This window comes from Talpa europaea (genome assembly GCF_964194135.1).
Source record: "Talpa europaea genome assembly, chromosome: 9".
Taxonomy (NCBI): domain Eukaryota; kingdom Metazoa; phylum Chordata; class Mammalia; order Eulipotyphla; family Talpidae; genus Talpa; species Talpa europaea.
Window position 1 is genome coordinate 28,668,693 of NC_140076.1, and position 27,887 is coordinate 28,696,579.

Below are 27,887 nucleotides of genomic sequence, written 5' to 3' on the forward strand. Positions count from 1 at the left end.
GGCTCTCTGCTCCACGAGGTCCCTGCTAAATTTTGTTCTCTGGGAGAAAAATCATCAAGGAGGGCTATGTGATGTTGGCCCAAAATTTATTTTATAAGAAAAACTTTTTTGGTTAAAAAAAAGAAAGGAATAAAGGTATGAAAGGGACTGAGGCCTGGGAGCAGCATGGTGAGCCCAGCAGAGACCTGGTAGTGGGCACTTCTACACTCTTTAAAGCCTGGGTACCTGCTTGAGGAAGGAAAGCAGGAACCCTGGGGCAGGGGAGAGGGGCTGTCTTCAGTGATGGATGACCACTGTAGCCTCCTGGCCCAGGGTTCCCACAGTACTGGGTAAAAGGGCCCAAAGGCTTTAAACCCAGTTGTGGGAATGAGTTCCTTTGCTGGGCTCCATCAAGGCCTCCAGGACCTCAGTGCAAAGGAAGAAGGAAAAAAGAGAAAGAAAGGTGACAGAAAGAGAAAGAATTGTGGTTGGGAGTTCTGGGCAGCCCATGCCTCAGCCCTTGCAAGCTGACGGTACTGAGCATGGGCCTATGAGGCATGGGCTCCATCACATGGTGCTGACATAATCTGCGAAGGCCTGGGATGAGTCCCACGAGTCGCTAACCACATGGCATGTGGCTCGGAGTCGCCGGATGGCTTCCCTGGCTGTGACTGCATCCTGGTCCAGCCAGTTCTGGAATAGGCGCAGGTGACCAAAGGCTCCCCGGCCCCAGCGCTCCAGCCGCTTGGCGAATTCCAGAAGCCCATCTGGCTTGATGCAGTTGGAACTGGTAGGGGTGAGATGGATTAGATACTCAGGAAGCAACTAATCCCTGGTCTATATCCCTGCAGCTCCCTCCCTGGCCCCCCACCCTCCCACATGTACCTGATGTCCAGCTGACACAGAGAGGAAGATGAATCCTCTGAGAAAACATCTGCCAGGGCCAGCAGGCCAGCATTCCCTGGAGAGGAGAGAAGTGCCTGTCACCTCCACTCAAGAACAGGAACAAAGATGTCTCAACCAATTCTGGTTGGGTAGAATACCAGTCTCCTGAAGCCCCAGGACACTATATTCCAACCCCCTTATTCCCAGTGAAGAGGTCTATGCCTTCACTCACTTTTTCTAGGTCAAAGGATTAGTTCCTTCCCCCCTCCCTCCCCAGGGTCCTGCCCCCACCCAGGCGGTTCCCTGGCAGCCGAAGGCCCTTCAGTGTGGAGTTTCCCTTCATAGCAGCAACCATCTCAGGCAGAAATTGGGCTGGGCGCTTCTCAAACAGACGACAGAAGGAGAAGGTAATCTCTGTGAAGAGAAGTTAGAATAAATTTGGATGGCTGTATTAGGACTGGTGCTGCCCCTCCTGCCCCAGCTAATCTTACTTAGCAAGTGGCCCAGAAAAAGGTAGACATTTGTCCCAAGATCCCAAGCAAGGCTAGAACTAAATCAGAATTCAGACCAAATTGGTTTACTGTAGGGACTTTTCTCTGCATGAACAGTTCTTCATGCACTTCCTCTTTTCTGTTCTTCTATGCAAGGGTGGGGACTAGAGTCAAGTCTATGAAGGGAGCCTGTGATGGTACATCTGTCGCTCCCCACTGTCATTTCTGACAGCCATTGAGAGGTAGAGATGTTTGAGTGATGTACTCTAAAGGTAATTTCCCAAGTTTAATAGAAGATACAGTAAGTTTTGGACCTTTTTTAAAAGGAGGAACATGCTGATTCTATAACCATCTTATACTGATAGTTGAGGACACAGGCATAGTAACTTATTCAGTTGTTTAAGTGGCATCACCAAAATGAGGACCCAGGAAATACCCAATGTTCTGGATAAAGAATTTACCTTGAAGAGTCAGATTCTGTAGCAAAAAGAGCACCTCGCTCTGACAGTCGGCCAGATTCATGTCGTGGAAGCTCAGCCTCTTCAGGGCTAGGTTGTACTCTGGATGGGGGCAGAAGTGACAAGTCTTAGCTTTCCCAAAGAGCAATGCAGAGTCCCCTCCTACCCATCTCCCTTAGCTATTCTGGTTGGGTCCTACCTTTGAGTGTCTGCAACACAAGCCCAAAGTCCTGGGGAGAGGCAAAGGTGGCACTATCCAGGGACAGTTGCTGCAGAGAACCTGAGGCCTTCAGTACAGAACAGAGCAGTGGGGCTGGCTGGGCTCCCCGTGGAAACCCCATCTCCAGCTGTTCCAGGCAGTTTTCTGGATATGGTAGAAGAGAAGATTCCAGGTGGCCATTTCTGCTTAATTCCCATAGTAGGTCTCAGCCCATCCTTAAGGGGTTTACTAAAAAATAACTTCCTTGATTGCCTATTATTTGCTAGGCACTGATAGGTTCAGGAAAAAGTACTGTAAAATTCAGTCATTGCCTTTAAGGAGATTATGGGAAGCACATATGCAGAATGGAGGGACAGGAACTAAAAGAACCTACAGCAGGTAGAGCTAATCTATTCTGAAAGTCAGATCCAGACTTAAAGATGGTCCAGACTCCTTTTCTGAAGACTAAATTGCCTGATTACTCTCTTCTGGGCTTATGGTCTGGGCTCTGTCTAGACCAGTGCTCTAAAGGGGGCAGATTTCAAATAAGACAGGATTGAGTGATAGGCCTGCACTAGACATTTTCCTGCACCTGCACGTGTGTGGAGATATGTGCATACATGCATGCACAGTGCTTCACCTGGTATCTCCTCATCCCCAATTATGTGGTTAGGGGGCCCTGCATTCCCTGGCACAGCAGGGTTGTCTCTCTGGCTGGGGTGGTCGACACGAATTGAGAGGACCCTCAGCAGGGGCAGGGCTCGCACAATGGCACGCGTCAGCTCCAGAATGGGCAGTGGTGAGAATAGGTCACTGAGATGGAGGGCACGGAGGCGGCATCCAGCCTGGCCTGAAAGGGCCCGCAGGCTGTCCAACAGGCGGAAGATGTTGGAGCCCAAGCCTACGACGGAAGAGAGAGCAGGTGAGTCATATGGCGGTCTTAGGTGCAGTTTTCAGAGATAATTCCAGGTCTACCTGTTGATAACTACCAAATCTGAGCTTTGGATCAGATTATTTAAAATCATTTGCACTATTCATTGTCTTGCTTTTTCCTCAGGTAACCAGCAAACTGATGTCTACTATACTACAACCTCAAAACAGGGCAGTCACAAAACAAGATAAAGGATATGTTGGGACAGCATGTGGCTGCTGATTGAAAGATAGCAAAGGTCTCTGGACTTTCACGATAGGCTATGGGAAACACCTGAAAACGAGGCAGAAGAATGACAGGAACCCAGTAGGGAGTATTTTGTCATTGGATGGGAATGGGGCAGAAGTGGATAACCACAGAAGGAGCAGAATGCAGAAAGGTTAGGGTAGTTTCTTAAGGCCACAGAGCAAATAATTCCAAGGAATTTGTCTCGCTCTCCTTTCCCCGTGGATTGAGTGGGTTCCTGTTCATCCAACAAAACCTTAGCCAGCACCACACCTAGTAATCAGATTTTTTTTTTTTTTTTGGCTAGACAATAAAGGTACAAGCCTGAAAACAAAAATGTGGGAACTGGGGAAGTAGAGTATTGTGGAAATATAAAGGATGGGTGCTTAACATCTAGTTTACATCACTAAAGGCTGAATCTAAAAGAACATTAAGGAGACAGGCTAACAGGAAAGAGAATTATTTTGGCAGAACTTGGCAACATATAAAGGCATGGAGGAGAAAGTGACAGGTTCCCAAAACAAAAATGAGTAGTGTGGCTAATATGTCAGATGAGTTAGGGGGAGGTATGAAAGATCCTTAGAGGTAAGTTTGGTAGGAAGCCAGTGAAGTTTTTAAATGAATGAATGACAGCCAGATCAGCATTTCTGAAAGAATGCTTGGACTGTAGTGTACACAGTGGATTGTATAGTGAGTGCGGGTCAGAAGGAACCATTAAAATGATGAATCCAGGTGGGAAGTATGGCAGCTAGCTGAATCAAGGATGTGGAGTTGGAGAAATGGATTTGAGAGACTGGCAAGTTATCTAGAAAACAAAGATGGGGTAAGAAAGGACACAGGTTTCTTTGGGGCAGTCACCTGTGATGTCATTGAAAACAGGAGAGGATCCCTCTAGGGAGAAGATGCACTCAGTTTGGACATGAATTTGGGAAACTTCTGATTATGAAGTGACATTTAGTAGTTAGCTGGATAGATGGGTCTAGAGTTTAAAGAGAATAACTTGGTAAGCTAATGTCAGTACAGGGAGTCTTCAGCATAGTTTGACTTTGAAGTCAAAGGAATGGATAAAAACGCCCAGGCAACATGGATAAAGCAGGAGAGCTCTGACTAACTGAACTCAGAGAGGTGATGTCCAGAGGGAGAGAAAAAAATCAGATTTTGAGGTAGTGTAAAAAAACTTATGAAGATAATGGTGCTATATGCTGCCAGGAATTAATGTAAGGTGAGGGCTGAAAAGTATGCTTTGGACTTCGCAGCAGAGGTGTTTGGTGACCTATGTCCTAAATGCAGGAGTTCTAAATAACTGGAGTTGGCTGTGGGAAGTGCTAGCACAGGTGACTGGAGCACTTTGAGGGACAAGAATGACTAGAATCCTTTAACATGGGATAAAGGAAAGCAGCAGTTATTGGTGGACACCTGATTTAATTTTTTTTTTGTGTGTGTAGAGGAACTGGGATTTAGGTCAGAAGTGTGTGTGTGTGTGTGAGAATTTGCCAGAGACAAGAGTGGGGAGAGAACAGGCAGACTGGCTGAAATACAGTGTTAAGGGTAGAGCAGGTAGACAGGTTTGCTGCACTATGTATGGGTTAGCTCCCTCGCCCTGATAGAGGTGATAGCACTGAGGCCACCAGGGAGGCCCCTGATTCAATGTTTAAAAGTTAATGGGGGCATAAATTGGAGAGAAGGGAGGCAGCATTAAGTGGATTCTGGAGCCAGGTTGCTTGGGTTTGACTCCTATAATTTACCAAGTTGGTCTCAGTTGTCGCAAGGTTTCATTACATGGTACAGTGACACTTAAAATAAGTTGAACATGTGTTAGGCAGTATGTGAAAAGGTATGTGAGGAGCAAGCTTTCCTAAGGAAGTGAGAAGGTATGGATCCAGAGCACAGGTAGAGGAATTAGCCTTAAAATCTGGATGGTGGTCTTTTCCCTCTTGGTGAAAGAGGGAGGGAGAGATGAATGCAACTGGAGAACTTCTAGGTTGGTTAGTAAGTAGGAGTACATGTTATGTGATGGCTTGTGTTTTTGTGACATAGGTGAGGGCAATCTGCTGAGGGAGGTTATGGAAGTGGTAGAGTAGGAGTGAGAGCTGACGTTATAAACGGGACTCATGAGGTTGATGAAGATGCACACACAGTAGCAGCAGTCTGCACAGTTGTGTGGCTTTGCTCTAACAGTGCTCAGCAACCGAGGCAGATTGCTATGTTTAGTCAGAAGTGGTTTTGCTAGCCAGCACAGCCAGGTGGGATAAGACTGAGAACTGCCCTGCAGGTTGCTAGTCCAATTAAAGAAATGTGTCCCTGTCTTGTCTGTTTTGATACCACTAGTAAGATCCAGGCTGGGCTGATGGACATTACACAGTTTCCACCCGCCCTTGGATTGCCTTCCATATCTAAAATGTATTCAGGTTCCAGCTTTTTTTTTTTTTTTTTTTTTTTTTGCCTCACTGTCCCTCAGGACCCATGTCTATAGACTTCCTCTTCCCTAGCACTGACAATCTTGCCACGATTTCTTGTGTGTACCTTCTATCTCCCTGTGAGGAGGCAGGGCCACATCTCTAGCTTCCTGGTGGTAATGCCTGTTGCCCTCTGCTCACTGCTAGTGCTGCTGGGAGACCCAACCCCTGCCCCTCCAGGGCACTCACCATTGTAGGAGAGTGTCAGGCTCTCCAGAGATACCCAGGAGCTCAGCAGGTGGCACAGTGTCAGAGCTGCCTCAGTGGAGAGCGGAACTGTGAATAGCTCCAAGGTGGAAATGCTGCGGAATCGCTGGGAGGCTTCCAGTGCTGGAAGCCCTAGGCAGCTGGGATCTGATCCATCCAAAGCTCCACAAGCCACTTCCCCTATCTCCATCTCTTCTCCATCCTCCTTCTCACCAGCCACAATGAAAACAAAGTCATATAGGTCTTCAGACTCTGCACCAGACCCTTGGCGGGTGCGTGCACCCTTCTTCCCTGCAGCTCTCTTGAAACGCTTTAGGGGCTTAGGCTGTGTGGCTGAGCTAGCTGGAGCTCTTTTGGATGAGGATGTGGAGGAGGAAGAGGAGGCAGAAGCAGAGGAGGTTGTGGCTGGAGCAGTGGGTGGCTGCTTGGTGCCAGGAGCCTCGTGGGAATTAGCTGGAGGGTGCAGCTCCCCTTTAGGGTCTGTCCCACCTGCCGTCAAGCTCTCCTGTGTGCTCCGGCGTGTTACTCGAGTGGCAGGTGCAGCTCTGGCTGTCTGCTTGGCTTCGCTCTTTCGCCGGGAGGCCATCAGGGCTGCAGCACATCGCTCAGCAGCATCCCGGCGGGGCCGGCGTGAGCCCAGCAAGAGGGACCCTTCATCTCGGGATGGGGCCCGGCCTCGGGAAGCCTCTCCACAAAGACGACAGGGTGGGCCACCAGGGCCTGGCTGCCAAAAGCCAGCACTCATGGTGAGGATAAGGATGAAAAGGGCTGACTCAGGCACAGGCCAGGAATACAGGGACACCTGGCTGACAGCCCCATGGTGAATAAGCTGATGCAACAACTGCCGAAGTGACTGCTGTGCAGCCACATCAGAGAACAGCAGGTGGCGGAACTTGAGGGTGTGCAAGGAACTGGCCAGGGTCTCCAAAACCCTGCGGTTGGGCTCAGCTACCAGCTCAGTTGCACCCTGCAGCATGTTGCAGATGGTGAGCTGCCGGACATGGCGGGAACTATGCAGAAGAGGCGAGAAGCGCTGGTCACAAAGACGCCTGTCAGAAGACACATCAATGGTCCCACGAAGAACATGGGAAAAAAAGGCTTCCATAAACTTGGCTCGCCAACAGGTCACGCTCTGAAAGCAGAGAACACGCCAGACAGCCGTGATCCTAAGTGCTGGCTACCAATGAAACTGACATCCCATTTTCCTCCCTTCTAATGAGCCAGGTAACATTCTAAATATTTTATACATATTCATTTAGTCAAATCTCTGAGGTGTATTACCATTAACCCCATTTTATAGGTAAACTGAGGCACAAGAATTACTGCATGTGATTACACATATAAGGGGTAGACTCAAGATGTGAACCCAGGAAATTTGGTTCAGGGGGACATTTTGCTGTAGTGCAAAGTTCAAATGAAACAATTGCATGTTTGGAAAACAAATTCACGTTTGTTTCTAGAAACTGATCCCAATTTTCCATTCTTACCACCAGTTTTCCAGTTCATCACCTCACACTAAGTTTCCTCATTGCTCTCCCTCCCTGTTCCTGTTCCCCCTTCCCAAACTTTTGTATAAGCCCTCTTGGTTCATTTTTATAAAACACCTGGCTAGGGTTAATTTGGAATTCCTTAGCTTGGCAGAGAAATTCTCCAATGATATGGCCTCTGTCTACCTAGAAAGCTTTATTTCCACGTCTTGTTCATATGAATGTTTTGCTCTGGCCAAATTGGTCATCTCATTGACCCAAACTTGCCTTCTATGTCCTTTCCCACATCTGTCAGAAATGTTCTTCATTGCCAAGCTAAATAGACTTCATGAAAGGACCTTTAACATTTTACTCTTTGAAGCCATTCATTTATCTGAGGCTGTTAGTGTCTCTCCCCCTGCCTCTTGAGGCCACACATTTCTCATGGAGTTGAGTCTGCCTGTGTACATGTCCAGCCAGATTATAAAGTCCTGGAGAGCAGGGACCAAGTCTTAGAATTCTTTGTTCTCTGAGGCAGTATTTATTTGCTTTGATAAATATGACACTTTGTCAGGCTATTCTGATACATTAGAACTCCAAAAGCAAGTGATTTTCAACCTTTGGTGCACATCAGAATTTACTGTGGAGTTTTTTTTTTCTTCCAAAATTCATATGCCAGGTACCCAGGTGTGATTTGGTTATGTTACATCTAAGGTAACGTCCATGCCTCTTTTTTAAAACCTCCCCCATGTGATTCTGATGTACAAACAGACACACTGAGACAGATATCTCTAAATCCCAAACTTCTAAGATGCAGTAGAATGTGCTCACTTTGAGACACATGCTCTGAACTACTACACTCCAGACCTCTTCATCTCGAAAATGTACATAAAATCACCTGCTTCACAGGCAGGACTGTTGTGAAGATTAAAGGAGGCCATGCAAGTTAGAGCACTTAAATTGCAAAATAGAAAATGTTACTTCTGCTGCTGCTAGTAAATTAACACTGCCTCAGAGGGGCAGTGTGAAATTTATAAGAGGTAAAGCCTGTTAAGCAGGGTGGATGACTTAATACTTGAGCTAACTGGCATGATAGCAACAATAGAAAAGCCTGTTACCAGCAGCAGTGTGGGGACACAGAAGAGCAGGAAAACATACCTGGCAACCAAATCTGCTTGGACTCAAAAGAGTACGATATTGTTGAATCCTTCAAATACAACCTCACTCTAGCACCTTTTTCTAATTTGCTGGCCAGTGCTGACCGCCTTGAAAAACACTTATAGGTAACCCTAGCAAGGCTTCAACTCAAAAATGACAAGCGTGTGAACTAAGATATTGTGGTTGGTTCTGACAATAGGAATTGAAATGTGTAGTTTAGATAAATACTGGATGTTTTAAAGACATTTCATTAGTTGATGAAAACAGTGGGAAAGAAAATTTGAACACCCTGACACAATTGTGGTGAGAGTAGCATCACACAGTGACTAGGCACATGCATCCTAGAGCCAGGCTGCCTCAACTTGGATCCTGGGTCTGCCATTTACAAATTGTAACCCTAGGCAAGTTACTTTTTCTTTTTCTGCCTCAATTTCAGTATAAAGTAAGGAAGACAACTATGCCTACATCATAGGGTTGTCATCAGGATTCAATAAGCATGTAGTTATGACAACCATCTCAGTGCTTCTCATGAATTAGCAGACAGCAGCTTACCACACTTCTATCACCGCCTTTTAGAAGAATCTCTATCACCGCCTTTTAGAAGAATTTCAAAACTTCAAGGCTGAAATACACCAGAGAGCTAGCCCAAGCCACTCATTTTGGGGACTTGTACATTATTGCACAGGCTATGCAAAGTGATTTAAATATACTTTCTTTTGAGTGAGAGTAAGGGAAATGAGACATCAAAGAGGTGAGGTGGTGCTTGGCTCATCTACAGTGTTTGCATTTCAGGCACTGGTGGGGTAAAATTATAAAAGTGGGGGGCGCTAAAATTGACTTGTATTAAACTGAGACAAAATTTCATAAATTATATATTGCCCACTTTGGGGGAAACAAATATTTGTGGAAAGAAGCAAATCAAAAAATGTATAACTCCAAGGGGGTTGTAATTGTATGGGGAATATAAAAATAAAATTTAAATTAAAAAAATTTATAACTCTGGAGTATGTAGTGAATAGCTATAGATGTCTGTTTTTATAACAGACACAATTCTGAACTGTTTCAAATGCTAGGTTTTTTAATATAGCACTATATCATTAAACATTTTTACTACCATGTATTTAAAGATTTTTAGAATCTGACTTTACTAATATTTTGAAAATATGAATGTACTATGTAATTTGTATTTAATATTAAAATTGTTTCTAGCTTTTTTATTTTAAACTTTGCTAAATGAACATATGGAAATAAACCCTCATGAGTATCTTCCACTTTTATATACTATAAATTCTAAAAGAAGAATTTCTAGTCAAAGAATTTGAATATTTTAAAAAATTTTGACAATTATCACCAGGTTGCCCACTAAGAAAGTTAACATTTTCTGTCCCCCACAAAAGCAGGGATTAAAGTCTCAGTGCTATCAAGCTATTGCCAGTCACTGCAGCACAAGTTTGATCCCCGGCTAGCCAGGGAGTGAATACATACAGCACAGCAGACCTCTCCTGTCTTGCCTGCTGCCCCCCACAGCAGTGTAGTTCAGTATATCTGCCTGTTCTGCTCTCCACGCTGGTGAATCTTCTTACCCCTTGCATCTCTGACCTAAACCCCAGCTCTTGTATGTATAAATAAATCTTTAAAAAAATCAAAACAAGACTTTACTAGTTTGAGTTACAATTTTACTTTACCATTTTTTATTAATGAGATTGAACACATTCACTTTATTGGAAATTTTTGTGTATTTTGTGACTTGTCCAAGTCTTTATTCATTTTGCCTTTGTCATAGCTGTTTCTTTGTTTTACAAATTTTGTTGCATTTCCTGGTTTCTGTATCTTTAAAATTGTGTATAGTTTGTTGGCCAAATATGTTCATATTTCCTTTTTTGTTTCTACCCATTTAATAATTAGCACTCTCCATCCTGAGATTAGATAGCCGGTCACCTTTATTCTTAAGTTGTTGTGTGCTTTTTTTTACAATTTAATTCTATACATATAGAAATTATTTGATTATGTTGTAAACTTCTAAATTCATTTTTCCAAATCATTAATCAGTTACTAGAGAACCACTTATTGAGTAATTCTTCATTTCTCCATTGGTTTGTCTCCAAAATATCTATTTTATTCTATAGATTTCTTCATACACACACTAGTATTACACAGTTTGAAATATTATTGCTTTATAAACAGTCTGGGACCGTGGTCTATCTTTACGCACCACTGAATCCTAGAATCTGGTGTACCTATAACTGAGCAGACACTGTTTCTGAACTATGAATGAAAATTACTGTCATGCAAAAGTGGGAAATAGAAGACACTTTCTGGAATGGATATGCTCCAACTCAGGACCTCTGTCTAGGTGACTATTATGTTAGACACCAAGCTGGAAGGCTCCTAAAACGTTCTGAAATTCTCTGAGACAAGAAAAGATTACAAATAGACATTCTCTCCCGGGAGCTTGAGATAGATAATGTTGGGAAAAAACTTTCTCTAAGAGAAAGATACTGAAATATCCACACTGCATGGGAAACACTAGGACAAAGTGAATCTCATATTTCTTTAAAGGTTGCACAAAGTTGTTACTGTTTTCTAATATTCTTGCGTCCACTTCTCTTCCTCAGGTTTATTTATCTCCTTAACAAAGGGTCTGAGGATTTTGTTGTGCTTCAGTGTCATCACACTGAACTCCAGAGGCTGGTTCCAGATCTAAAAGTGGAAAAGCTGAAGGATATGGAGCTGCATGTTACTGAGCCCAGTGCGTCCCTAGAAATTAAAGCGCCAACTTATGCCTGATATCAGCATGTTTTGTCATCTGACCTCACTTACCATATAGAACCCAATTCAAATATTACTTCCTAGGAAAGGGCTTCTTGATTTTTTTTTTTTCTTTCAACCTCCCTGCTACCCTATCATATCGCTTATTCTACCACACATGATGTACTTGCAGATTTCTCCACTAAACTGGTAGTTCCTCAAGATTAAGGACTGTGCCTGTATTTTTTTTTTTTGTATTTTTTTTTTAATAGAGGCATGCTTTTTATTTATTTATTCATTCATTTATTTGTTTGTTTTTGTTTTTATACATACACTGGGTACAGTCAGAAGCGCGGGAGAGTGAGAGAATTCACCAGAGCCAGAGCGAGGAGCAGAGCAGGCAGAAGGACCGAAGTACACTGCTGAGGGGAGCAGCGGGCGGCAGGAGAGGTCTGCGCGCCATGTGGGACCCTCCTCCGGTGGCCGGGGAGCAGCCGGGGATCGAACCGGTGCTGCAGAGGCCGCGGGCAGCTTCGCAACCCAGTGTTCAACCGCTGCACCACCGGGGAGGCCCTGTGCCTATATTTCTAATATCTAGCAAAAAGCCTAGTAAATAGTAAGGTTTAGCAAATGTTTATGGTACTCAATTGTCTGTCACCAAATCATGGAGCAATGAAAGAAATTCTGCTTAAATGAGAGTTCCAGTGCATTATATCTGAAACAATGAGTAAAAGAATCTCATGCTATGAGGAGCCCTAAAAGTCATTTTGTCCAACTTCTTTTACAATGCCAAATTTCCTTTACAATACCCTCGTGTCAAGTAGTTATCCAGACTCTATTTAACACTTAGTGCTGGGAAGTTTATTGCCTCTGGAATTAGCTTATTTCATTACCAAAAAGCTTGGAGGTGAAAAGTTCTATATTCAGGACCTCCTTGGTAGTGTAGTGGTTAAGTCTCAGTACTATCACTGCTATGGCCTGAGTTCCATCCCCAGCTAGGGAGCTAACACATATATAGTGCAACAGACCTCTCCTGTCTAAGCTACTGTTCCCCTTAGCAGTGTATTTCAGTAAATTTGCGTGTTCTATTCCCTACTCTGTCTCTGGTGAATCCTCTCACCCCCTACACCTCTGGCTTGTACCCCAGTTCTTATATGCATAAATAAATTTTTTTTTTTAAAAGAAAAGTTCTATATTCAAAGTAGCAAAAATTTATTTTCCTTTAGCTTCTGCTCAGAACAAATCTAATCTCTCATGTAATAACCATCCAAACACTTCAAGACAGTTCATGTTCCCCAAGTCTTCTCTTTTTCAGGAAAAACATCTCCAGTCTTCCAATTTGTGATTCATGATGTGGCTCTGACTTCTTTTTCCACAATGGAGCGGTAGCCTGACCATCACAGTGCCAGGTAGGACTGTCATTCCTCTTGTCATTTAGCCTACACTATATTACATTAGTTCACATTTGCTCAGGGTAAAGTCATTATGAGTGACTTCAGCATACTGTTGACTAAACCTTCTTAATCTTTTCTATATAAGCGGCTGCTAAGCCAGACCCCTGTACCTGCTATGCAAAGGTCATACAGTTGGAATTTTTTAGAGTCAAGTGAAGAGTTGGGTTTTTCTATTAAATGTCATCTTGTTAGGTTTGATCATTGCTCTAGCCTTGTTGAGACCTCTATGAATCTGGATTCTGCAATCCATTGTAATCTCTATCTTTTCCTGTTTTGTGTCACAAAAAACAAAGTGAGCAAGCAAGTCAATGCCAAATGACAAATGGGTAACAACCTTGGGACAAACCATCAGAGCCCTCCTCCCAAATACATTCCCATCCCTGTCCCTGTACTTTACCAGTACCCAGCTTGGGTTTGTGTGCTATTTCTGCTTTTACTGCACAAAGTTAGGCCAGACTTCTACCTGGTGCCTTAACTTACTTCCAAACTGGAAGGCCTTGTCTTCATCAGCTCATCCCATAGTCGGCGCCAGATGGCCTGAGTAGAGAGGCCTGTCGGGAGAAATACCACACTTACTTGGCTACTATGAGTGAAGCACATCAGCCTTTTAAATATTATCCTCTGGATTCACAGGAGCTATATGACAGACTAGTAAAGAGTACTGGCTCTAAATATAGACTGCCTGGATTTGAATATCAGCAAACTCTAGCTGTGTGACCTTGAGCAAGTTACTTAGTTTTTCTGTACTTCAGTTTCCTTATCTGTAAAATGTAGTTAATAATAGCTAATTCACAGTTGTTGAAAAGAGTAAATGAATCTACAGTCATACCATCCTGAAGTTGCCCAATCTCGTCTACAAAGATTAAATGGACTTCTCCAGGTAAAGTGCCTAGGACAGCTTGGTACATCAGGGTTGGTTAGAAAAATGTTAGCCGATAATAGATCTGTCTAATGAGGGATTTTGGAAGAAACTTGGTGAAAGAGAATAAGATTTAGATGATCTGGGTTCTAGTGTGGTTTTGCTAGTAATTGTTGTGTGCCTATGGTCCCATTTTTATGAGGAATCACATGTTTATTTTGTATTTCATAAGATACTGTGAAGAATTAGATAAGAAAGGCGATGTGAGGGCATTTTTTGAAAAGCATGAGATTCTGTGCAGACATCAGCTGTAATATTTACCTGAAAAACATCAAGCTGCTTTGCTTACAATCACTGACTAAGAAAGAGAAAGAAAGACACTCACCTTTCTTGAGGGCAGTTTCCTCAATCCTTTCCAAGTAATATATATTGAGCAGAGGTAAGATGCTTTGCAGTATTGGGCCGGGGAGGGCTATGAAAACCAAAACACAAAATTTATTTTTTTCTCCCAGGGTTCCAAGCATTATTTATCCTATTGGAAAGGAAAACATAAGGGTACACTTTTCATTTGACAAATGAATTATAGAATCTAACCTAAGTCTAATTTAAACTCTGATCCACTTATTATTTATTTATATTTGCGTTGAAGAACTGGGGTATAAGCCAGAGATGTGGGGGCGGGGGTGAGAGGATTCACCAGAAACAGAGTGGGGGGTTAGAATAGGCAAATCTACTGAAATACACTGCTGAGGCAAGCAGTGGTTGAGACTGGAGAGGTCTGCTACGCCATGTGGGTCAGCTCCCTGGCCCTGGATCGAAAGCTTCACTGTACTTAGCGTTAACCCCTTGTGCCACCAGGGGAACCCCACTCCCTCCCCTACCCTGCCATGTACATTTTTAAGGGTGAGATAATCCCACAAAGCAAGCTGATATGTTCATGTAGGAGATGGTCAGTTCACTTCTGCCCTAGCATAATGAACTATCTGCATTTTAAAGCTCCTATTAAATATGTATGATAAAAAAGTTCTTTATATTCTGGGTCCTACTAACTTCTCCAGCTCCCTGTTTTGTGTCCTATACTTTAGCCACACTAAACTACTGTTTTTCCATTTCTTTACCTGACTTGTTTTCTTTCCTTTTTTTTAAGATTTATTTTTAGGGCCCCCCAGTGGCACAGCGCATTGAATGCAGCGCTGTGAAGCTGTCCGCAGCCTCTGTAGTACGGGTTCAATTCCCAGCCAGCCAGGGAGATACCCACATGGTGCAGCAGACCTCTCCTGCCTCGCCCACTGCTCCCCTTAGCAGTGTCTTTGGTCCGTCTGCCTGTTCTGCTCCCTACTCTGTCTCTGGTGAATCCTATTACCCTTCCATGCCTCTGGCCTGTACCCCAGTTCCAGTATAAATAAAAAAAATCTTTTTTTTTAAAAGAAGGAAACATAGAGCTTCTGTTTAAAAAAAAAAAGATTTTTATTTATTTATGCATACAAGAACTGGGTTCAAGGCCAGAGATGCATGGGGGTGAGAGGATTCACCAGAGACAGAGAACAGGTGGATCTGCTGAAATACACTGCTGAGGGGAGCAGCAGGCGAGAAAGGGGAGGTCTGCTGCGCCATATGGGTCAGCTTCCTGGCTGGGGGATCGAACTCATGCTATAGTAGCTGGCCATAGCTTGGTAGCGCTGAGACTTTTAACCTCTGCACTACTGGGGAGGTCTCTGACTTGTTTTCTTGGACCTAACAAAGTCTCTGTGCCTTTGGCATGTTGTTCTCTCTACCAGGAAAGCCCTTGCCAGTTTCAACATATCAGCTACTCATCTTTCAAGGATCACAAGCTTTTATTAAGGCTTTCTTGAATCTCTTCCCATATTTCCAGATAGACTAACTCCATATTCTGGGTCCCCACTATGGCTTGAACTCTAGTATTTTCCTATGAAGTACAGAAATATTTAGGTTCTATCTGTAAATGTAATATATCATAAAAATAAGATCTACTCTTGCTAACTCTATTTCTGAGATCATTATAGTATGGAGGCAAAAGGGTTTAGTCTCTTACGTTGGACAAAGTCAGGTAAAATCCTAACTGTACCACTTTGTTAACTGTGAATCCTGGGCAAATTAATGTCTTTAAGTGTTTTTTTTTTTTTTTTTAAAGATTTATTTATTTATGCATACAGGAGCTGGGGTACAGGCCAGAGGTGTGGGGGGTAAGAGAATTCACCAGAGACAGAGTGGGGAACAGAACGGGCGGACCCACTGAAATGCACTACTAAGGGGAGCAGTGGACGAGCCAGGAGAGGTCTGCTGTGCCATAAGGGTCATCTCCCTGGCTGGGGATCGAACCTGCACTGCAGTGGCTATGGATAGCTTCACAGTGCTGCGTCTTAACCCCCTGCGGCACCAGGGAGGCCCCTATGTCTTTAAGTCTTAATTTCCTCAATTTTAAAATAAAGGCAGGGACTCCCTGGTGGTTTAGCCGTTAAATCACAGTGCTATACCTCCTACAGCCTGAGTTTGATCCCTGGCCAGGGAGGTGATCCACATATGGTGTAGCAGACCTCTCCTGTCTTGCACACTGCTTCCCTCAGCAGTGTATTTCAGTAAATCTGTCTGTTCCGTTCCCCACTCTGTCTCTGGTCAATCCCCTCACCCCCTTCCCCCCAACCCTGGCATATCTGGCCTACACCCTAGTTCTTCTATGCAAAAATTTAAAAAAAGAGAAGATAATAACACTCTGTGACACTGTAGTGAAAATTAAGGAGAATAATATTTGCTATCTGTTTGAAACCATGTTGGACATAATAAGTTCACTAAATATTCACCATCATTATTTTTATTCTGTCAATAGCATCTCTTTCCTGCCCAGAATAAATCTAAGATCTTGGAGTATACCATATCTAAGGTATGGTCTAATCTTTATTTATGGAATAATTGAATCTTGATATCCAAGAGTCTAGTACAATTTTTTGTACATAGTAGGCATTCAATATACCCTATTAATTTCCTGCTGCTACACTAATATAGGCTCTCTACTAGACTCACGATAAATCCAAGCTCCATATTCCATATTTTCATGTCCCCTCATTCACCTCCACCCCCACAACTTACACTGGCTCTGAGCCTTCCCTAGCTCTGAGCCCACACTGAGATGTTCCTCCAAAATAGCACTGCTTAGTATTTCGGTCAGTCTGCCTGTTCTGTTCCCCACTCTGTCTCTGGTGAGTCCTCTCACCCCCCTGCATCTCTGGCCTGTACCCCAGCTCTTGTATGCATAAATAAATCTTTTTTTTTTTTTAAAAACCCCACCAAAAACAAAATAGCACTGCTTAGCATGCCTTTCTCTTAATTGGCCCTTTCAGGAGGCTTAACTTGATTCAACTTTTTCTGTGTAACTGTTTTCCTGGGCTAGGCCCATAAGAGTTCTTCCACCCCTATCCCTTCAATATGGTCCCCTCTGTTTACACATTCCCTCTCAGTCACAGGATTCTTACCCCTGTTATCCACAGACTCCTCTCTTCCTTTCTCCATTCTTCTTAAGCCAGTATTTTCTTTGCTTCTTTCCAGGCTACAACTTGAATACCACTCCCTCCCAATTTGTGGCCTCCTTCATACACAGTCATCTTTCTTTCTAGTCCCATTAAACATCCCAGAAACTCTAGGTGAACACATTCAAATCCTCTCTGCCTTCTTCCACACTCCATAGGACTTCTCTGAGCCCTCTGCCCAGTCCCCCTGTGATTTTTCTCCCATTTCCCGAGAGTCAGGCTAATCCTTCTCTTCTCAGCTGTTGGCACAGGGCCTCCAACATTCCCCTTCCCCCACCAGTCCTGAGGACTATTAACAGTCTTCTCCCACTATAGGAAGACATTTGGATCTCTTGAGGCTCTGTGCCCTACCCTCTTTCTCACCAAAGGCCCTCCCATATCCCTGGGCCTCCTTGAGCACTCTCCAGGCCTTAGGGAGAAGGCCCAACTAACCCAAACACCAAGGCCTTTTTCTTCACATCTACCTCCTCATTGTGGAACTCCAACCCTCATCCTAAAGATTTCAAGCCAATACTCCTGATCGTAATAAGGCCTTCTGCCTGGCAAAGACACTATTACCTCTGAGGCCTTCTCTAGGCCTCCCCACTTCCCCTCCTCATATCCCCCCCCCCCCCAAAAAAAAAAAAAAAAAAAGGCCCAGGGCCTACCAGTCTGGGCCTTCCTCTATGCTGGGCCTTCTCTCTGACCTGTGATCTCCTCACCCAACTTCAGCCCTGGCCTCTGGACCCCACCCCCTCACAGCACCAGTCCCTCAGCCCCAAGGCCTCCCTTGTCCCCCGTGCGGGCAGGCCTAGCCCCCAGTGTCCTCACTTCCACACTATCAGTTACTAAGATCCCAACCCGAGTTTTCCTACTCAGCTGCCAGGTACCAGTCCACAGACGGGCCTCCTCTTGCCTATCTGGCTACCAGCCTCCTCTTCTCCGTTAGCCGGCCTGCCACCTCAATCCCAGGCCTCCACCTCAATCCCAGGCCCGCCACCTCAATCCCAGGCCCGCCAGCAGGGCTGCCCAGTTTGCCTTTCCCTGTTCTGGTCCCGGCATCCCAGGCTCCCACCGTTGCTATTCAGCCTGGGCACCCTCAACCAAGGCCCGGGCGTCGGTCTCCGCAGCCCTCAGGCCTGGGGCCTCCTTTCACTCCCACTCGAACCAAGGCCTCCTAGTGGCGACGCGCCCCCCTCTGAGTCCGGGATCCCGGGCCATCGCCCCGCCTGGGGCCTCCCCGGCCCTTCCCGCCTGTCCGTCATTCGAGCCTCCCTATATTGCTGACAGGCACCAGGCCTTCCTTCACCCGCTCTGCTCTCCGATGTTCCTCGCCGCCCAGGCCAACCCGAGTGGTCTCCGGCGCTCACTGCCCTGCCCATCAGTCCATTGCTCTACCAGTTTGGCCCCGGAGGCCCTGGTCGTCAGTTCGCTCCCTTCAGCCCTGGGCCGTCTGACAGGCCTCAGCGCAGCAAGCCCTCCGGCCTCTCCCCCAGCCCCATTCCCTGGCTCTACAATCCACTGGGCTTGGCCCCGGGAGTCTCCCTCCCATCTGCTGGGCCCGGGGAGTCTCGGCTCCCTCCCGCGGTGTGACAGACACACAGCGGAGGCCCCCCGCGCCGTCAGTCAGGTTAGGTGGCCCGGGGCCTGGCCTCCTTGCCTGGCCTCCTTGCCTTAGGCCGGGCCTTCCAACCTCGGCCCCCGCCCCCGGGCAGCGGGGCCATCCCTGCCTATCGGTTCGACATCCGAGGCTCCCCGGTCCGACCCAGTCTGTGTCAGTTCAGTGCCCACCGCCCGGCCAGTCAGTCCTGCCTCTGCTGCCCGGGCCCTGCCTGCTCCGTCCCGGACCCGGCCTCCTGGCCTCGCCCCCTACGCCCCCCAGGCAGGCCGCGGTGCAGGTCCACCTGCCGGCTTGGTCCCGGTTTGTACTCTGCGCGCTGCCCAGTCAGGCACGGAATTCATGTTCCGACGCGACGGCCTTACTTCCAGTGCCCGGGGCCGGGCCTTGCCCCGGGCCTCCCGGCCTCGCCCCCCGCGCCCCCCGGCCGCTGGGCCGCCCCCGCTCATTGCCAGAGGTAGCCCCTCACCCCGCGACTTACCCCACACCCCGCTCTCCAGAACCCCCATATGGGCGCTCACCGCCCGCCCGCACAGCTCGAACAGGGCGGGGGGAGCGCTGGGGCCCGAGGCCGAGCTCTTCGCTGGCGCCGCCTCCCGGGACGTGGCCTCCATGGTCGTTGCCGCCGCTACCTCACAGAACCAGCAACTCCGGGCGCGCCAGGCCTCGGGCGCCGCCATCTTGGGGAGGTGCGCGAGCCCGAGAGTGGCACCCTCGGACCGCCATCTTGAAAAGGTCAGCAGTTAGGGCGGTTCCAACCAGCGATGTGGGGAAGAATGGAAACTTCACTACAGGAATACAAACCAATCTGCACACTTTCCAACTCTATTAGAACCCGATACTTTATGTAAACTCTTAAATAAGTAAATCTTATTCCTAGAGTGGCTAAAAGCTATATTTATTGCAAAATTTCCTCAGCTGCAAATATCAGCCACCCCTATTCCCTGTGTTTGGACGGTGGTACATGCCAATCGGAGCGTGTGTTCGCGACTACGACAAGTCTGCCGCACTTCCGGCCATATCGCCGGATATCCGTCGAGTGACCCTTACAAGTCCTTCTTGGTCCTGAAGCGGGGTAGCTACCGCTGTTGCTGCTCGGCTTGAATTCAGAAACGTAGCCGGACATGGGGCTGGAGGACGAGCAAAAGATGCTAACCGGGTCCGGAGATCCCAAGGAGGTAAGGCAAAGCTATCGACTCGACCGTCTTGATCGCCTTGAGGCCCAGGACCTAGCCCGCCAAAAACGCGACCGGCGCCCCTTTGACCCGCATTTTACCCCCTAGAAATTGCAGAGTCGGGAGAGTTGGTTCCCTTCACCCTTTCTTGGAATTCGTCCAGTGACCTTGACAAGTAGATGAGGAGCCTTTCTCTGGGCCTCGGCTTCCCAGTCTGTGAATGTGGTGAAGGTTTAACGACAGCGAAAATGCTGTTCTACTAAGTTTTTGTAAAAATATCTGTATTTTTTAGTAAGGTATTCTGAGGCCCTGGTTTGACAGGTTTGTGGAGGAAGCCGATCACCCCACCCCAGGACTTAACTCAGCACAGGTCAGGAATCCCTGCCGCATCTTCTATGAAAGTCCCAACAACTGGCCTTAAGCTAGAGTCTGTGAAAAAGTGGCTGCTTTTTGGGGGTAAAGTGATGGGTGGAGGAGAGGATATCTTTGGGGACGGTGTAGTAAAGTGCAGTATAATTGTGATGAAATGGGGAGCTCTCCCAGAGTAAGAATGCAGGTATAACAGTATTTATTGATTGGTTACTATTCCGAGTGCTTACTGTGTACAAATTCATTTAATCCACACAGTAGTCCTGTGAAGTTAAGTACTGGGTACAATTATTACCACCATTTACAGATGAGGAAACACGCATAGAGAGGTTAAATATCTTATCTAAGGTCACATAGGTAATAAATTGTGGAGCCAAGAATGGAACCCTAGCAGCATAGTTCCAGAGCCAACCAAGACTTATCCTCAATGCTACACAGCTTACAGAAGCCAGCTAGCTTTTTGTTTCCAATATCTTTTCCTATCTTGTTATTTTCTGGATACATTAGGGCAGATGTTCTGGGCTTATGTGTTCAGAATAGTTGGAAGTAGTTTATTCTGTAATTTTTCCTAGTCTCATTTTCGGAAAGAAGTGGTGTTAGCCTCAAGAAGTATACCATCAAGTTCACCAGGACTCACCACAGCAGCAGACCAGAAAGTAAATAGTAATTTTAAAATTAAGAAAACTAGTATCTTATATGAAGAACCTAGAGCTCGCTCTTGGAGATTAAATCTTTTAATTTAGTGTGACGTTGACTTTTTTTTCTTTTTTAAATTTATTTATGCATAGAAGAAGTGGGTGTAGGCCACAGGTGGTGGGGGAGAGTGAGAGGATTCACCAGAGACCGAGTGGGGAGCAGAACAGGCAGATATACTGAAAGACACTGCTGAGGGCAGCAGCAGGTGAGACAGGAGAGGTTTGCTGTGCCATGTGGGTCAGCTCCCTGACTGGGGAGCAAACTCATGCCGCTACAGTGGCTGGCAGTAGCTTAAAAGTGCTGACTAACCCCTGCACCACCAGAGAGGCCTCCATGTTGGCTTTTCTCATTGACTGGAAATTTTATACTAACTAGTCCATATTCAGACTGGTATTTGGATTTATTTTTTCAGTACTTAGAAAAACTTTTCAATATGCATTTTTTAAAAGAACAAGGTTAGGAAAGCGTATTTAATTAAAAACTAGAATTAATGCTTGTTTCAGCAGCACATACAATAAAATTAGAATGATTCAGAAACAATTAGCACAGCCCCTGTGCAAGGATGACATGCAAATTTGTGAAGTGTTCTGTATTAAAAAATAAATAAGGGCCTCCTTATTAAGCATAGCACTATGATGCTATCTGCAGAGTTCAATTCCCGGCTCACTAGGGAGCTTCCTACATTGTGCAACAGACCTCTCCTGTCTCTCCCACTGCTCCCCTCAAGCAGTGTATATAGTCTGCCTGCCTGTTCTGTTCCTTACTCTGTCTCTGGTGAATCCTCTCACCGCCCCCCTCCCCCCACCTCTGGCAGGTGCCCCACTTCTTTTATGCATAAATAAATAAATCTTTAAAAAAAAAAAGACTAGAATTAACATCCTAAATAGCATCTTCATATTTAGGAGAGACCTCTAAGAATAAGTAGCCTGGGTTACAGCTGAGCCTACTCAACCCCTTACCCCCAGGCTACATGCCCATCCTTGAAGGGCCTAGTAGAGAGTGAGGAAGGTTGGGATTTTGAGTAACATAATGGGGAATTTCTGAGATGATAATCCTTATTTCCCTGTATACCTTTCCTTTCCCCCAAATGTGGGCACATGTATGCATACACAGGCAAAAACCTTACTCTTGGCATATTGTTGATACTGCTTAGACTCTGCCATAGATTTAAGTCTGCACTGATGCTCCCACAAGGAATTTTTCTTGCATTGCCCCTTGACAGAAGGGAAACTAAGTTTGAGGTTATGCACCTGCATCAAAAGTGAATAGATTGGACCTAATGTTTCCAGGTTTGTGGAATCGTGTAGACTGTTGGCATACTTATATAGTCTACTTAGAGTCCTTGGGCATTCAGCAAGACACAAAGCAGTGTCCACAACCATCTTTTAGTTACGCTCTGGTGGAATAGTTTAGGTTTGACCGTTTGCATATTCCAAAATTCAAGTTGAGGGTCTAGAAAAAAATGTTAGTATTCTTCCTAACCTGAATCTGGCTGTAAAGACTACATTTAGCTATTTTTGGTAATGCTGGAACTTACACAGAATTTAGAATAAAATGCTTTTCCATATGAACATCTGACAGCTTGAATCTGTATTAGAAAATGTCTAGTGTTTGTTATCTCTAAGTTGGGAGTTTCATAAAGCACTGCTGTAATGATTATAAATATGAAAGTGCTTTAGGTTGGTGTACACGCCTTTTTTAGGTAGTTGCTAATGAAAGTGAGATAGTGTGTTAATAAGCTTTCAAAAGTGATAGACATAAAGACAACTACCTCTGAAAGAATTTCTTACAATTCTCTTGAGAAAGGGAGCCACACCACCCAGGACCACATGAGGGTAGTGCAGGGCTATCTCAGATCTTCAAAGTCAGAAGAAGCCAGAGAAACCACAGCCTTGATTTCTGAGGGAAGGATTGGGTGAGGCAGGATAGACTAGCTCTAGCAAATTTAGGATTGGAAAGTTTGATTTTGGGTGGGCTCTGGCTATTGGAGGGGTCCCTTGTTGTCTGGTTGGTCCTGGGGTGATTGGGGTAGGAGCAATAATTGGTTTAAAGTTAGATAAAAGAATGTGGAGAGTTATACAAATGGGTTTTAGATCGGCTGGCTTGCATTTGAAATCTGTGACACTAGACAAGTTGTTTGCTATATCTAGAGATTATCCAGCTCTGGAGAGGCAGCATCTCCAGGATTAGCAAGGTTCCCTTCCATGTCAAAGCATCATAAAATACAGAAAATTTAACATCACTATAACATCAGCCCTCACTAATTACATCATCAATATTTTGGAGCTATATAGATGTAATAAAATTATTGCTAACATTAATTTTGTTTTCCTTTTGTAGGAGGAAGCGGAGGAGGAGGAGGAATTAGTGGTAAGAACTGTCTCCGGTTTGGAACCATCTTGGTAGAAGGAAGTTTGAGCTTTGTGAAACTGAAACCTTAAGGATATTTTATGGAGTCTTTAGTTGACACCTTGGAAATAATGGGAATGGAGAAAGAGAACAGTATTTCCTGTGCAGTGGAGTGTTTGGGGGTGTGGGCCTCAAAAGCTGAGTCTTTTCTTGGTTTAGAGTTTGTCTAGTCATGGTGTCAGGCTGTAGAGCAGCATCTTGAGCGACTAGTATTCAATCATCTGCTCTTTGTGGTTTATTAAAGAATTCTGGAAGGAGCTTTTCTTAAATGGTCCTTCTCCTTGTTAATATTGCCTTTCTAGCTGGGCGGCTGGGGTACATAGACCTGGCTGTCAGATAAGGGAAATTGAAATCCACAGGCATTACATATTTCAAACTGCTATGTTAACAAGTAATGCCTCCTCTAGAGCTACTTCAAGTTTGGCCAGGTTTCCTTTACCACCTTGTTTTTCAGATAGGACTGAGGCTTTCAGTGCATACTGGCAACCTTGGAAGGCAGGAATGTGAAACTATCCCCTACTACTTAGCATCAGAATTGAATGGGAGACCCCATTCTGCCATTTCTGGCGGCAGTGTGGCTCTGCCAGCTGGCCTTCTGCACGGTAAATCAGAGGCAGCACCTTGGTTTGGTGGTTGTATTAATCAAAGCAGATGGTTTGTGTGTCTCCCCCTTAAGCCCCTATGTTGGTTTCCGTGTTTCTTCTACAGGATCCCCTGACAACAATGAGAGAACATTGCGAGCAGCTGGAGAAATGTGTAAAGGCGCGGGAGCGACTAGAGCTCTGTGACGAACGTGTATCCTCTCGATCACAGACAGAGGAGGATTGCACTGAGGAGCTCTTTGACTTCTTGCATGCAAGGGACCACTGTGTAAGTCAGTTTAAAATAAGCGGAAAGCTTACAGTGGCCAGGGAAAATGTGGTACTGACAACTTTTCCATCCAAGAGCCAGATCTATCAGCAAAATTTACCTAGTATGTTAGGCATCCAGTACTGAGCTTTAAATAATCTTACCTAAACCTACCACTTCTACTGGAGATAGTAGGTGTCATTATCTGCATTTTACATTTACAGATAAGAAATAGTCTCAGAGAAGAGAAATAAAGTCTCAACTTGCACTGCTGAACAATGGGGAAGCTAGATTATGTGCTTTTAAGTTACAGACTATTCTTTAAAACAATTTCTGTCCTCTAGTGTGTCTTATACATAATACATAATAATTGGTTATAAAATAAGATTTTTAAAGTAAACTTGTGTTTAAATAAATTAAAAGACAAAGTTTGCTATGGTTGGTTGTGTTAAACTGATTAGGTGGCTAATAAGCATATGAAAAGATGTTCTTTACCTTATCTATCAGGAAAATGCAAGTCAAAACAACAATCAGATACTAATACACATACCATAGAGTCACTGTAATAAAAAAGATGTGTTGGCGATATGGAGGAAATTGGAAGTCTCAGACCTTGCTGATGGGAACGTAATTGGTACAACCCTGTGGAAAACAGTCTGACAGTTCTTGAAAATGTTAAACATAGAATTGGCATGACCCAGCAATTCTACATATATATCCAAGAGAAATGAAAACATTTACATAGAATTGTGTACACAGATTGTTCATAGAAGTATTTTTCTTTTTTTTTTTTTTAAATTTATTTATTCATGCATACAAGAACCGGGGTACAGGCCAGATGTGCAGGAGGGTGAGAGGATTCACCAGAGACAGAGTGGGGAACAGAACAGGCAGATCTACTGAAATACACTGCTGAGGGGAGCAGCAGACGAGATAGGAGAGGTCTGCCGTGCCATGTGGGTAACTCCCCAGCTGGCTGGGATCTCACTTGTGCTGCAGAGGTTGCGGCCAGCTCCATAGCGCTGTGCTCAACTGTCTGCTCCACCAGGGAGGCCTATAGAAGTATTTTTCATAATGGAAATAATATAAATGTCTGCCAATTGATAATGGATAAATAAAATGTGATATTCATATAATGGAATATTACTTAGCAATAAAGACAAGTCAGGTGCCTTTATAAATTACATGTAGAGTTATCATATAATCCAGCAATTCCATTTCTGGGTATATACTCTAAAGAATTGAGTCTGTTCAGGGACTCTGATATTTTTACATGCATGTTCATAGCAGCTATCACAATAGCTAAAAGGTAGATGCAACTCAATTGTCTGTTGAGTGAATGAGCAAAAACTTGTGTGTACATACAATGAGATGCTGCTCACCATTAAAAAGGAAATGACACGTTCTACAACATGGATGTACCCTGAAGACATGCTAAGTGAAATAAATCAGAAGAGGGCAAATATATTTCACTTTGAGGAGGTACCTAGAATAGTAAATTGATAGAAACAGTAAGAATGCTGATTGCCAGGGACCCAAGGAAGGGGGAAATGTGGAATTATTTAATGGGTACAAAGTTTCAGTTGGGGAAGATGAAAAAGTTCTAGAGATTGATGATTGTAGCACAGTATGAATGTACCTAGTGGTATAAAAATGTATGACTAACGTGGTAAATCTTTTAAAATAAGCAGTGGGTTAAGATCTGAGAATAAGACGGGCATGGTCCTTTTACTGAGTTGAGACAGAATAGTAAACTATTTATATCTCTTGGGAGTTATCACCTCAAGATAGCCTTAACTTACGCTCCCCCCATTTTTTTTTTAAAGATTTATTTATGCATATAAGAACGGGTACAGGCCACAGGTGTGGGTAGGGGGTGAGACGTTTCACCAGAGACAGAGTCGGGAACAGAACTGGCAGATTGACTGAAATACACTGTTGAGGGGAGCAGTGGGCGAGACAGCAGAGGTAGCTCCCTGGCGGGGATTGAACTCATGCTGCAGTGGCTGCAGATTGCTTCACAGTGTTGCGTCTTAACCCCTTGTGCCACCAGGGAGGCCTGTTGTCCCCATTTAAAGCTGCTCTACCCCACCCTTTTTTCCCCCTCATAGCATTTATCTATGAGCTACCATATTTACTACATTTGTCTGTTTATTACCACGTTACCTTATTTTTCTCATTCACTTTAGTCCAGAGACTTGTAACTTGTTCATCACCTACAACATGTGGCATATAGTAGATGTTCCATAAATATTTGTTGAATTAATAAGTCCTGTAATATAGTTATATAAATTTCTGTGGGGAGGACAGAGGGACAAATTTGTTTGGGGATAAGGACTTGTTTAGGGAAGGCTTGTAGGAAATAACATGTTACGTTTTAAAGGATAAATAAAAGATAGAGTGGGGAAGAGTTTCAAATAAAAGGGAATTCAGGCAATTGAAGGGAATTCCCCAAGGTTCCAGAAGGATGTGGGTATATGAAAAGGGTAGTGGAGAGAAAAGGCAGTACTGTGTCAGGTCATGAAAAACTTGATATGCCATGGCATTAAAACTGACAATTGATGATATCCTTTCTTCCCCCATCTAGGTGGCCCACAAACTCTTTACCAGCTTGAAGTAAATGTGCAGCCTCATTCGCCCCAGCTTTCGTCACCGGGGCATCAGGATAATTCCTTATGATTTTGAACATGCCATTTAGTTCTTATTTGTGTAACTTCATGTGAAACTTGTGGATTTGGGCTTACACAGTAGTCTGTGTAATTAACAGTATTCCATCTTAATAAAGTCCTATGATCTGTAGACCTGTCTCATCTTTTTTTTTTAGAATTTTTTTTCCTATGTAAAATGTGATAAAATAGCATAAGGACTTTGAGATAGCTATTATAATTAGGTGCAGGGATTTAATGGAAATTAAAAACATAGTGGGGCAAGTAATGGGAAATATAAAAATGGAGCTTAAAAATACAGTATCTGACAAATTTCACTGGACAAGGTAAAAGATTAGACACTCAAGAAGAAATTAATGTATTTGAATGTTCTCTTTTAAATCTTATGTTCTAGCAAGAGGAGACATGTCCACAAAATTGTCGAGAACTGTAAATGGGTGCTCTTTCATTGCATTGCTGCTTTATACCTTTGACTGACTTTATATTGATAAAGCTATCTTACAACTTTGCAGGGGTAGAGGTTAACTTGTAGAAAATAGATGGCAATGCAAATCTTGTCTGAGAGCAATGCAGGTAATTTTCAACAATTAGTAAATTCTCAGTATTCCTTTGGCTGATAATCTTATCTCTGAAACTCAGATTCTCATTTGAGCAAGTCTTACAATCTCATGTGTTCTCTGATTATTTAGGATAATAATGGATGAGTGGCTGATTATGACTAAATCTCTAGCATTTTATATTTGTATTTATGTTTTATCCTTTTGAAAAATGATCATTTTGCTATAAGATAACAAATATATATCAGGTGATAATAAGTTATAAGAATAAAGCACAGTAAGAGGCCAGTTAAAAACTTGTGCTGTTAAGTATATATAAAATAAAAAAATAAAAAAAAAAAACTTGTGCTATTTCAAAGAGTGTAATCAGTCGACAAGTCTGGTAAGTCTCTTAATTATAAGTAAAATTCACTCTCGATTTCCACTACTACCACACTAATCCACACCATCATATCTCACTTTGAATTCCTGTCTTCACTTACCTATTCAGATAACTAGCTGTCAGATGATC

At 44.3% G+C, this 27,887-nt stretch overlaps 2 protein-coding genes across 3 annotated transcripts; one reads left to right on the forward strand and one right to left on the reverse strand.

Moving 5' to 3' along the window:
* Window positions 1-237: 237 nt before the first annotated feature.
* On the reverse strand, window positions 238-19,335 carry LRRC41 (leucine rich repeat containing 41; the record flags this gene model as incomplete). The annotated part of the gene is made up of 10 exons (XM_084241564.1): window positions 238-766; window positions 865-940; window positions 1,156-1,278; window positions 1,817-1,915; window positions 2,013-2,177; window positions 2,653-2,913; window positions 5,814-6,963; window positions 13,138-13,208; window positions 13,902-13,988; window positions 19,137-19,335. The coding sequence occupies 10 exons, from the start codon at window positions 19,333-19,335 to the stop codon at window positions 547-549; spliced, it is 2,451 nt and encodes an 816-aa protein (XP_084097690.1). The 3' UTR covers window positions 238-546.
* A 372-nt stretch (window positions 19,336-19,707) lies between these two features.
* UQCRH (ubiquinol-cytochrome c reductase hinge protein) lies at window positions 19,708-27,026 on the forward strand (the record flags this gene model as incomplete). Of its 2 annotated transcripts, XM_084242200.1 has the most annotated exons (4): window positions 19,708-19,833; window positions 23,236-23,265; window positions 24,013-24,174; window positions 26,741-27,026. In XM_084242200.1, 4 exons carry the CDS (start codon window positions 19,780-19,782, stop codon window positions 26,771-26,773), a joined length of 279 nt encoding a protein of 92 aa, XP_084098326.1. In that variant the 3' UTR covers window positions 26,774-27,026. The 2 variants fall into 2 exon arrangements, with proteins under 2 accessions (XP_084098326.1, XP_084098327.1); XM_084242201.1 differs by lacking the exons at window positions 19,708-19,833; window positions 23,236-23,265 and adding an exon at window positions 23,844-23,906.
* Window positions 27,027-27,887: the final 861 nt, after the last annotated feature.